The sequence below is a fragment of the Tetrao urogallus genome (assembly GCF_951394365.1).
Source record: "Tetrao urogallus genome assembly, chromosome: 2".
NCBI lineage: Eukaryota > Metazoa > Chordata > Aves > Galliformes > Phasianidae > Tetrao > Tetrao urogallus.
This window is the reverse complement of record NC_136814.1, coordinates 95,268,308-95,280,761: the sequence shown is the minus strand read 5'-3', so window position 1 is coordinate 95,280,761 and position 12,454 is coordinate 95,268,308. Positions and strand designations below refer to the sequence as shown.

Below are 12,454 nucleotides of genomic sequence, written 5' to 3'. Positions count from 1 at the left end.
TCCTGCCCACGTGCCTGGCATGTCCCCACATCTGACAGTGTAGTGAGGATGCTTGGCTGGTGGAGAAATGTCACTACAAGAGACCTCAGCTACTCTCTTGTCCATGGAAACTAGGGCAAAGGGACGTGGAGACGTGAGAGCACAAGGGATGCTGAGCCAAAGGGGTCTAATAACAGCACATCACTGTTGAAAGCCAGCTGGAGGCTCAAGCTGTGACCCATGGCATGCAGGGGGGGTTGGAGAAATAACACAGGTCCTCGGGGCTGGCCCTTGGCATCTCTCATCTCCTTGCTTCTGGGTTCATGAAGTAGGTCAGAGAAGAAGAGATCTAATAGGAGGGGAAGCTGCTCACTGCAGAAGCATTAGAAATTCTGGAGGGGCGGGGATTTACTGGGCTGGGACAGAGGCAGAAAGCATTATCCCCTCTCAAGCACTCTGCACCAGCACAGCCTGTTCTTCAGCCAGCTGCATCACCTCCATGACCTCTTCTTTCAACATCTCACTGGTTTCAGTACCCCACAAAAACCCTCTCACTGCACAGCAATGGCAGCTCCCAAAGGACACCGTCAGCAATAGTTTGTGAGAGCATGCATTTAATTGCCCCGTGCCCATGCAGCACTCAGCTGTGTCCCAGAGTTCTCCCTCTGACAGACCACCCCCATCCCTGGTAGCACAAGCACTTCCGTGCCAAGCCTGAAGGAAGCCTGCACTATGACGCACTACAGAAAGGCAGCAATCTCTGTTCAGCTCCTGAAGCCACACGGGAGATAAGATGCAATCCAAGCATGGTGGGCACCTTTGGGCTCCTTCCACACGGAACACAAAGAGCAGAAACACCAGAAGAAACTTCATCTCACAGGCAGCAACCAAAAACCAGAACCAAGCAGCAGCAGCTTCCCCTGCCCCACAGGTTCCTCCCTTCCTGTGCAAAAGCGATCGCACAGCATTAACACAACTGCTTGGCCTTCCATAGAAAATCTGTGAATTCATACACATAAAACAGCAGAGCACTGCCATGCCAGTACCTAGGCTTGATGTGAGGTCAGGCGGGCCTTAGGTGGAATTAGGGGATCTATAGAGCAGTTGGTTGGCCACAGCAAGACTATTCTGTGCTGTTTTTTTTTTTCTTCCCCCCAAAAAAAGATCTCCACAGTGTAGAATTGGTTCCCCAAGAAGAAAATGGGTAACAGCACACCTGCAGGTAAGAGGTGGCAACAAACACAGTAAGGACAGTGATACATGCAGATGACACAGTTATGTGCAGAGGAAGTAGCCCTGAGAACGTTCATTAATTCTCTCGTAAGTTCATCATCATCACAACAGTCTTCCCAGGAAGGAAAACAAAACTCTTCCCAAGAGGCACACGAAAGAAGACAAATAAACAACTTTATACTGATAACTGCAAGCAGCTTCTCCTAATATGCAAGAAAGCAGAGAGGCCTTCATTACCAGTTACTTCATCAGGTTGAATATGAGGAAACATTTCTTCTCAGAAAGACTGGTGAGGCAGTGGCACAGGCTGCCCAGGGAGGTGGTGGAGTCACCGTCCCTGGAGGTGTTCAAGAACCCTGGAGATGGGGCACTGAGGGATGTGGCTAAGGGGCATGCTGGGGATGGATCAGTGGGGGAAATGAGATTATCTTAGTGGTCTTCTCCAATGTTAATGATTCCATGATTCTGTTTAAAACCAAAAATGAACAATAAAACATGGCAGGTTATTACTAGGGTGCTATTAGCAGAGGCAGATTAGAGGGCTCCATAGATTTGGGGAGGTGGTGGGGCAGAAAAAAAATGAAATGGGACACTCATATTCCAGCAGCATGCCAAGGAAAGACTGCACATGATGAGATCAATGCCTGATAGCTCAGGCCTCCAGAGGGAGGGTGTGAACCTATTCTCAGACCTGGGACTGCAGAGGTGTGCGAGATCTCACTCGCAAACAGTCCTTCTGATGAAGAGGGCTGGATGTGAAGAGAGGCCCCAGCCAGGCAGAAGTTCAGTATGGCTCCCAGTGATGGACAGAGGGACTGGGGAAGTCATGCAGCACTCCTGCCAGCCAGGAGAGCTCTTGGTCTCTCTGGAAACAGTAACACTGCATATCACCTGCTACCATCTCCCTTGAAAGATTGTTCAGATGGGAGCAGGTTAAAAAAACTGAGAAGTCTTTCTTCACAAACCCAGAGAAGCTCTTACAACTGCTTTCAGCTCAGCTCCTGTAGCTTCCCTCACTCTTTCAGGTGATCCATGACTGGGAAAGGTGTTAGTTCTTGAGGTGTTAAATGCATGTGGCAGAGCAGTCAAATTACAGCATCTATCCACCCTGTAAACAGACTACACTGCTGTATCCCATAAGGGCACAATGAGAGCAGCTCCATTTTACACTCAAAGAAGGGTCAACTTGACAACAAAAGAAAAGCATAATAAGAAAACACAAAGATATTTACAAGGGATGACACGGTGTAACTTAGGCAAAAATGAACACTTTCACTTGTCCATATCAATTGCACTGTTCAAACAAAAGCCCCCTAAGCTGAGGACCAGCCTTTCTCAAAGTATCATCTGCACATTGACCCAACCTTACCTTATCACAGAAGACTTTAATCTGGCAGTAGGCACGGTGCACAGGTTTGTTACTCCTGTTGTTGTAGCTGTAGGTGTCGATCTGAAGATTCAGGGGCAGGCCTTTAACTCCTTTCTGAGAGGAAAAATCTGTGCTGAGGCAGTTCACAGAGATGAAAACCTGCAGAAGAGGAAAACAGTACTCATCAGCAGTGTCACAGATTGCTCACTGGCCACTGAGCAACAGACTGCATGACAAGTGGAGATCTAGATGCTGCTCTCCATCCCTACATGCAGCGCTCTCTATCTTCAGAGATTTCAGGTAAAAATGCATGAGAGACATCACTGCGTTCCTAATTCTTTATCCAAATCACGACAGGGGCAAAGTCACTTCAGTAAGAGTCAATTTCAGTAAATTCTCAAGCTTTATGAGATCTCCATCCACCTTTCCCAGACACTTACACCAGGCTTCTCTCCAGACACAATGCTCATTATTGGCACATCTCAGAAGTTGCTGGAGATATTGCAGGAATGCTTCCCACCAACTAATTGCTTACTTCTTTTGCTGCTAAAGCGAAGCACAATCTGACACTGTACAGAGAGTTAGTGCCACCTTCCGGAGCCTCTCAGCATTGCAAAATCCCTTGCTCATTTGCAAGTAGTGGATGGGTTTGATCAGGAACCTTGATTTTGCAAAGTGCTTATCAAAGGCTTCTTTGCACAGGTTCTGCAACAGCCTTCTCAAGTTCTGACACAATGGGGAAATGGAAACGCAATACCTATCAACAGATTAGGATACGAGTTCTTATTCTCATATAAAACAGTGCAATAAAAACCTAAAAAGAAAAACCAAAGAACAGGGAGGCTGGCTGCCCAGTCAAGCACTGCTAAGCACAACCCCTGGCACAACAGCCCAGCAAACAGCCACAGCCCCTTCTGCAGGACCTTGCCAACACCCTGCCAGGTCTCACTCCTACAGAGAAACTGAGACGTGTGGAAAGTATTTCCAGTAAACATCAGCAATCCACAACCACCTGCATGTTGAGCTCCAGGGCCCGGAATGGGCAGAGGGAGGGTGCTGGCAGCACTACCAGGGTGAGCAATTGCTCCCAGGAGCCTGAAGAGATGCTCTCAGCTGCTCTGGGACTGTGTAATCAGCCGCATGCGCAGCCTGGGTAATTGTGCTCCCTGAGCACTGGTCTTGTTTGTAAGAGAGCCTTAACTCTGCTGTCTGCATACTTTTACATCTTTTCAATTTTAAATATACGGACCCATGATGAATATTCACATGCAGCTCTCCTGTCTGCATGGGAAAGATGACTGCATGCTGCAAGGAAACAGGCACGAGCAGCTGCTCCACGTCTCCCACAGCCCCAACATTCCTGCAAAACCCCTCCTGAAGTCCCACACTGCTGCACCCCAAGAGATCGAGCACCCACAAAACGGTGTCACATCTTCTCTGGCAAATTCAGGTCTAAGTATGGGGCACTCCACTGGAAGAGGCCCCCAGGCCCAGCCTTACCAGCTATGCAAAGCACGCACAGCACTCCAGGCAAAAGGTGGCAGCCTTGGCACAAGAGCTACGTGCTGCTGCAGCACAACTGTGTGGGGATCTCATGGGAACCTGGGATCGGCTGTCAGATGACAAAGATTATCCTCCTACTTGAAATTCTCCTCATTTGATTAGTTCTGGCTTTGAAGAGTTGACTTCATTTCAATGCCATTTAAGTCTTCAGGACTCTAGGCGGGAGACGACAACCCAAACTTTCTTGCGCCTTTGCCCATTTGTACCAAACCACCTCAGTTAAAAGGGATCCATCTGCTTCTCCCAACCCATCCTGCAACTCTGAGCCCCATTGTACGTTTGAAGTTGCTTCAAATTCCACAAAAGGGGCACTTCAGAGAACTGCTTTTCTAGGTTGAGCTATCACAGTCTCAGCCCGGTGCTTTGCTCAGGAAGATGTGACTGTGCTCAGAGAGAAACGCAGGGCTGGGTGAGTGAACCAGCCCTGTGAGCCAGCTCCATCCCCACCCCACAACTGCCAGAAGAAAGAAAAATGTAACCGCAGAAGTTGCTCCACGTCTTCAGCCTGCTGAGCAAGATTCCTTTTCATGTGTCCAACCTATTTTCCTAAGGGCAGTTCCGCATTCTCAGCTATATTAAGATTTGCTGTTACTTTGAAAAAAAATAAAAAAAAAAAAAAAACACATTTTCATCTCACCTCCCAAGATTCAACATAAAGCCGGCACTTAAAAATAGAGTGCTGTCAAGCCCAAGCACTTACGAGCGTGAGTCAAACCCTCAAAAGTTACGCAGATTTTCTTTAAAGATCTGGAAAAGGATCAGAAACCTGTTCCCGAGTTTTATTTTGCTTGCTTGGCAGTTAAACCCATGGTGTATACTGAATCATATTTCCAGGCTTTGCCAGACTTCATTTTCTGTTGTTGTTATTAATGAAAGCTGACAAATAGCTCTGCACAGCAGTGTTTGAGATGGAACACCAAACAACAAAGCCTGCAAGCCAGGACACGATGCTATAACTCCACATTCAGTGACATTCACCTCAGTGCACTCCAGACCTCCCATGGCCACGGTCAGCACCATGCAGCCACAGGGCAGGTGAGCAGCAGCCCAGTCCTGCAGAAGGAACAAACTGAGACACAGGGATGAAAGCAGCTGCTTTGAGATCACTCTGGAAGGTGGCATAGGAAGAGCATTGACCTTCTTGGCTCCGTGAGCCATCTAACCACCTGATTGCTCACAGCTACGAAGGAACACACTGTGCCTGTGGTCAGATCTGCAAGAAATGATCTTCAGCTTTAACTCTGCCGAAAAACCTAATCTGCTCTGCTGCACGCCCTCAAGGAAGGGCAGCACAGACAGCCAGGTTCTTTCCACGCAGCACCTTTTTCCTAACAAGATCTGCCTTTCAAACAAACCAGGAAAAACAGGCGTAATTAAAGGGCAATCAAAGCACTGCAGGAACCTCGCTGTCAGCGAGATGAAAGATGTCTTTATAACATGAAGGCCTGCATACCTACATCTCCTCTCCCTGGTTTATCTTGGACGCGGGGAGCTCTTTGGTCACACAAGAAGCACCAGCAATTTTGCTTAGTCCAAAGGTTGCATATGCAGAAGCTTTAGATGAGATGTCACTTTGCACAGCCTCCTCTTACCCGCTGCAAAGCTGAAAGGGATCCTGGGGCTGGCCCAGGTAAAGGCAGGCTGCGTGGATGGGAATCAGCTCTGCCCAGTCCCCAGCACCACATGTGGTAGAACCTGCACTAAGGTCACATAACAGACCTCCACTCATGCCACGGATTTCCTTCTGAATATAGCCCTAGACAGATGGGCTTGGGACCATCCTCATATGATTACCTTCCTCCCTGCAACTTAGTCCTTTTAAGCAGAACATAGCTAAATTGCATTCAACTCCTCCTATTTATGCTCCATTATGTTTTTGTAATCAGAAGATAAAATCACTGCTCAATAATCCAAGTCCATTGGCCATTTCTTTTCTCAATTCAGAAAAAAAATATATCAGCTTTTCTCTAGCACTCTTAGGCAGGCAAAAGCCTCTTGTTTTAATGTTATACTGAACTTAAACCTATCAGGATGCTCAAGACTTTGGATCACTGTATTTGGAGAAAACACAAAGCCCAGAGTCTACAACATACCTAATAGGGACAGGTTAAGCTGCTTCCTCAGGAAGGCAGTATAAACCATTCTTCTTGACCTTAAGTGCTGATGGCCCACTAGTTCCAGTGTTCTGCCCAAAATGCAGCAGGCAAGGGGATTCCATTGTATCCCATTTCCATAACACCAAGGCACAGTCTTGCTGCAGATGCCTCACCAGACTCCCTGCTCCCAGAACCAGCCTGGGGCCTCACAGACCTCACCCAACAGGACCCACTGGGACCATGCTGCATTGCACTCCGCTTTCTCTCGGTGCAGCAAGCTCATTCCTGTGGTCTCTGGCTGGGGAAGGCAGCAGGGAAGTTGCTGTACAGTTGACTTTATCTCTGTGTCAATTTCACTTTTTGTAGAACAGAGAGCCACGGAACCCCTCAACTGAACTAACCTGAAGAGGAACCTTTGAGGCTTCCACACAAGATTAAAAACCAGGGGAACAAATAAGGCAAAGGATGCATCTAACCTAAATAAAAGAGTGTGGTTTGGACCAGCGGATTTGAACCTGCCTGCCAGCAGGAGCTCTGGGAATGTCAGTTCCAGGCCTGAGAGCTGCTTTGCACAGTGACCCACAGATGCATGCAACCACATGGTCACTGTACTCTTGCTGAATAGCTGGAGGAACAGCCTTAGGCCCAAATTCCACAGACAGCTCATTTATCAGCCATCCACCAAAGAAAAATTACCCAGAAGCTCAAAGGTCAATATTTAAGTGCTGATGGCCGAAAGCACATGGGTTCTCTAAAGGCTTTGCTAAATACAGATGTGAATGAGAAAGACAAAGGGGTCTTTCCTAGAGAGACAAGCACATGGATGTATGCAGGATAGACCTTAAAGTGCTCGATCCTGTTGAGCTGGATACAAACCTTTCCTAGCCCCGGAGCCTTATAAATGACACCAGTGCAGCCCCAAGAGGCAGAGTGCCATGCTAACGTCGTGGCCATGTGGCTTCCAGGAGTGGAGCTGGGCCGTGGCCAGGCAGCTGGCAGCACAAGCAGGGCAAGCATGGGTCTCTGCCTGCACACATCCATGAAAGTACAGCCCAGGAAAGCAGCGCTGGGAAGGCTGCTCTGCCTTTCAAAGAAGGAGGAAGAGAAAAAAAGAAACGCTTGGTACCAATCACCTGAGAGGTCGCTAATCTTGCTGCTCTCACATTTGTTTCTTCACCTCCCACATGCACCACAGGTTTTGCATCAGCAGGGTGAGAGCCAAGACAGAGATAAAAATTGGGCAACTCATGCACCTGTGGGCTCCCCAGCCACCTCCTGCCTTCAGGATCGGACGCTCCAAATAAGGGTTGTCTGGCAGATCTGCGATAGGGCCGCATCCGCTGCAGCTCCCTGAGACCCAGCGCCGTCCTGCTGGGAGTCCAAGGAATTTGCTTGCGCTCAAAGCCTCCAAAGCCCAATCCCAGCTACTGGCACAACACACAGTGTGGGTCCCACACCCTGCCAAGCAAGGCGGAGTGGGAAACATCACCCGGTCCCAGATGAAAGAACATCCTCCTTGCAAGCTTGTTCCGTCAACAGAATGAAATTGCATAGTAATGAAAGGAAAATACATATTCCTGCTCACAAAGAGCAACACTGATTGCTATTCCAACATGTTCTGGAGCAAGGCAATACTCACAACACATGGGAAAACCAGGGATAGAGGTTCCCATTCCTACAGTACACCCCTCACCCCATACTCTGATAAGATAAAGATGCAGCCCAGGTGTTGCTCTCATTGGAGTGGGTGGAAAGAAAATAAAAGCAGCAGTTTGGCAAAGGAAAAAATAAAAATAAAAAAAATAAAGCAATATGTTTTTAAAAAAATCTGGAAGAATGAAGTCTACTATGGCAAAAGATGGCTGAAGAGGAAGTTTTGCAATCAGGTATGAAAGGAACGGAGTTAAAATCATCATCACCCAGTTCTGTCCACAGAAAAACTACTGCAGAAAGGTTTCTGCTTTGGCGTTAAGAGACATGCTGTGAGCTCCATGTTGGAAAGATGGTGGAGTTCAAGATGCCAAGTTCTGGAGGAACGACTCTTAGCTGAAGAACTGCTCCTGATGTGCAGTGTTTAAAATAAAGAGCAACAGACACTTGGTTTCAGCACAGAGAACGGAGAACTGTGTGTTAGCAGGCAGGTAGGCAAGGCTGGCTGTGACTTTCCTACATCCCTGCTCCTAAAGCTGTATGTACTTGTGCACCAAAGTACTTGTGGTCTGCAGCCTTGGCTTCAAACCAATACCTTTCCTTTAAGTATGTCTGACTCAACACATTTCATAGTTTCATTTCCAACTAACCAAACCTGTACCTCCCCAATGCTGCTGAAGGTGGCAACACCTTCTTTAATGAGGCATATGACTGCTGTTTCATTACAATGGCATCCATATAAATACATGCAATATTCATCAATCAAAAAAGTTGAATTTTTTTCTATGGTGAACACTAAGTGAAGATTGTGCTAGAATAAACTCTTAAACCAGCAGAGTACACCCCTGCATTACTGCATGTTACAGCAAAAGACCCACCCTCTCCAAGAAGTGGGCTCACCTAACAGAAACCTGCCCAAGAGCTGCAGTTGACGGGCACGAGGACCTGCTGAAAGACCATCCTCAGTGAGCAAACTACTATTTTTAAAGGCTGACTCCAATTAGCTTCCAATTACCTTATAGACTTTTCCACATTTCTTGGACAAAAAAGAAAAAAAAAAGCAGTTTAATCAGATTTGTAATTTTTAATTGTAATTCAGAGCGTCACTTTAGAGAAAGCACAGCATCTACCCTTTAGTGGAAAGAGCCAAAAGCTTTACCAGAGTTCTCCAGCCCTAAAGCTGCTGTTACACCCTGACTAAGTACCTCATTTCAGTAGAAAGGGTCTTTCACACACAGAGACTGCTTACAATGCCTTTTTTTGTTTTTGGAGGGAAGGAGTGGGAGGACAATAGGGCCCTTAATGTGCAGTGACATCACTTTTGGCTGCAGTCCTACCATCCAGCCTAAAACCAGCAGACAGAAGCCCTCCACAGGGCCCTGCTCAGGAGCCACTGACTTTCAGAAGGAGCCACGGCAAGCATGGAAGGCTGCCTCCAACACCAGCAGGGACCTGCGGTTCACATAACCACATAACCTGTCAAAGACACGACTGCCACGAAGACACCTGCTTGCTTCACTGTGCTCTGCCCAGCGCTCTTCTGCTGAGTTACAGCTCTTGGGCTTTCAGCCAAACAGGTTAGGAGCAGAGCCTGGAGCGAGCCAGCTCAGTGCTCAACTGTGCGGCTAAGCCCCTCTGCAGAGCCCCCAGCCCAGAGCACAGCACGCTGCCTTGCCTGGGGCAGACACGGGGCAGGAGCTCAGACAGCACCCGAGCCAAGCTGGATCCAGCAAAGCCAGTTAACCCTGGGGAAACCGATCTGTCCAGATTGTTCAACTGTCACTGCCTTGAGAGCAGGCCATGTCTCCAGGCCAAGGTTAAGGGAGAGAAAATGTTTCACAGCCTAACGGCTAACAGAACAGAACGGCCAATGTGAAGGACAGAGCAGCAGGGAAGACTTGCAGGAAATGTACATTTACCCACGCACACATTGACAATTCTCCAGAATCATTAAGATTGGAGAAGACCACTAAGATCAACTAGTCCAACGATCAACCCAGCACCATGCCCACAAACAACATCCCTAAGTGTTCACTGGAACAGGTTGCCCAAGGAGGCTGTGGATGCCCCATCCCTGGAGGCATTCAAGGCCAGGCTGGATGTGGCTCTGGGCAGCCTGGTCTGGTGGTTGGCGACCCTGCACACAGCAGGGGGTTGAAACCAGGTGATCATTGTGGTCCTTTTCAACCCAGGCCATTCTATGATTCTGTGATTCTAAGTGCTACATACAACTTTTTCAGGAAAATCTCCAGGGACAGAAACTCCACCACCTCCCTGGGCAAGACCGCTGCTGGGTACCAACCAAAAGGAGAATCAGGCACACTGTGTAATCTTGAGAAGAGATGGTTCTCAGTCTCAAAAACTTACAGTCTGGATCTACAACTACTTTTCCTGGCTGCCAGATGGAGTCAAAGACACAAAAAAGAGCAACAAAAAGAGCAGCAAGGACAAGATTCCTCTTCCCTAACTTAAGAAGCTGACTTCAAAGACTGTCCAATCAATGGGGAATGGCAGACACCTCCACAGAAAGCTCCATTCCAGCTCTAGACACCCCATCCCTAACAAAGGGACAGAAGAAAAAGGCAACAGGCTTGTGTTCAGACACCTAAAAGCTGTTAGCAGAAAAATAACTCTGCCCTGTCTGGCCAGAGAGGCAGAGGCCCAGGATAGGGTGGGAAGCTGTTTGAAGTCTCCGAAAGCCTCAGGGTAACTCCAGCATTACCTGTTGCGTGCAAGCAGCGAGTGTATCAGCTACACATCTTTGTCAGACTCATCAGACTACGCTTCCACCCAACTGGGGCTGCTCCCGAGAAGCTGTGCTGACTTTCCTAAATACCCAATTCAACAGTTCACCACTTTGTCAGCTATATCCCCTTTTGAAACCTGGTCATCTTCTCCACACCCTCAGCTCCCTTCACCGCCTCAGAGCAGGGAAACTTCAGATCCCGGGCCCTTTTCCAGTTCAAACACATTTGCAAAAGCCACAGAGCACTTACTGCACTGCTGCTCCACAGGCTGGCCATTTCCAGCGACTTCTGTGCTGTCCTGAAGGAACAGAAGAGGGCAGAGAGGAGCCACTAAAAAGAAGTACAGAACATCCTTGAAATCCAGAGACTGAGATCCCAGAGTGGGAAAAGCCTGTTGTATGTGAAATACTCCTGTCCCCGCACACATGGGATGACCTAAGAGCACACAGATGCAGCCAGGTACATAACTTCAATTGCTTCAAGTAGGACCTGCCTGCTGCAGCTCATGTCCAGTGCCCTGGAATCGCACTTAGCTCTCTGAACTGGGAAATACTCTTTCCTGGTGAGAAACACTCACTGATGATTGCTTCCAGCCTCCAGCAACGCATCTGCACATCTTCCTTCATACAGAGTGAACATAGTTATTATTACTTGAAAACAGTGTTTTTTTCACCAGGAAGTTGTGCATTACCAACTCGTCAGTGTCCTCAGGGGATCAGCAAACCATTCTCCTAAGGAGCAAGGTGACAGAGAGCATGGATAAAGTGGTGGTAGAGACCTGATGCTCCTGCAGAGCCCCACACAGCAAGGGTTAGCACAAGAAAAAAAGGCAAATTCTCGTAAGACTCTGGTCCCAGAGCTGCTAGGGACAATTTCTTGAGAAGATACACCATTTCTGCCTTAGGACTTTTTGACATGCACCCAGAGTCCTGGGTCCCTATATGAGTAATTGCATCAGAAACCTCAGATGCACAGCCCTGCACCACTGTACTGTGCTGTACAGGACCAGATCCTTCCTACAGCAAACTGGAATCAAGAGCAAGAGGGAAAGGAGAGAAGCAGCAACTTCAGAAATTCAGCTCACTTTATTCTCTGTTCCTCATATGCTTTAAGACTATTGTTTGAGGAAGAAAAAAAAGAAAGGAGATTGGGAGAGTGCGAGAAAGAGCACACGTGTATGCAAGGTAAATGAACCATGCAATAAAGATTGTTGAAATTGGCTCAGGCATCTCTTGATAAGATCAGAGGAGTTGAGAAAGAGCTGCAGCTCATGGATGAGAAATCCAACCACTGACAAAATGCATCCGCTAAGGGAAAAAAGCTGAATAGACATTTAAACACACAGAACATTTGTTAAAAATGAGACTTGGGTCCAGAGTATTTCTGTCTTAAGATCCAGATTCCAGGAGGTATCAATGGTGCCTTCTCCATATTCACACAAACCAGCACAGAAAGCACACGGATATTGTGCTGGAAGGAAGGAAATTTGTCTTACAGAGCCTTAAAACCAGCCTCAGTCACAACTTCCCATACCAATTAATCCCATAAATATTAGCCATGACACGAAATTCAACTTTGAGGATCCTCAGACATTTTCAAGTTGTTATTGGTAATTTCACTATGAGTCTGCAATAACTAAGCTACTCATTCAGGTGCCTGTAGAGCAGCTGGGCAATAAACACCTGCACCAGCTTCAAAATAGATACACTCAAATTCATCAGTTACGTGCTGACAAACCTGTTTAAAAGGTTTGGTTCATCTTTTGGTTCACCTCGATGAATACTGCTGTGCCCACTAAAGACTCTGAAAGACCAGAG

At 47.6% G+C, this 12,454-nt stretch overlaps 1 protein-coding gene across 1 annotated transcript in view; it reads right to left on the bottom strand.

Annotated features, from left to right (window-relative positions):
- GRHL1 (grainyhead like transcription factor 1) overlaps window positions 1-12,454 on the bottom strand; it is a gene marked incomplete at both ends in the record, with an annotated part of 36,200 nt that overhangs the window by 11,152 nt on the left and 12,594 nt on the right. The window contains one exon of the mRNA XM_079550117.1: window positions 2,582-2,740. Within this exon, the coding sequence (XP_079406243.1) occupies window positions 2,582-2,740 (159 nt within the window). The remainder of the gene's footprint in view (window positions 1-2,581; window positions 2,741-12,454) is intronic.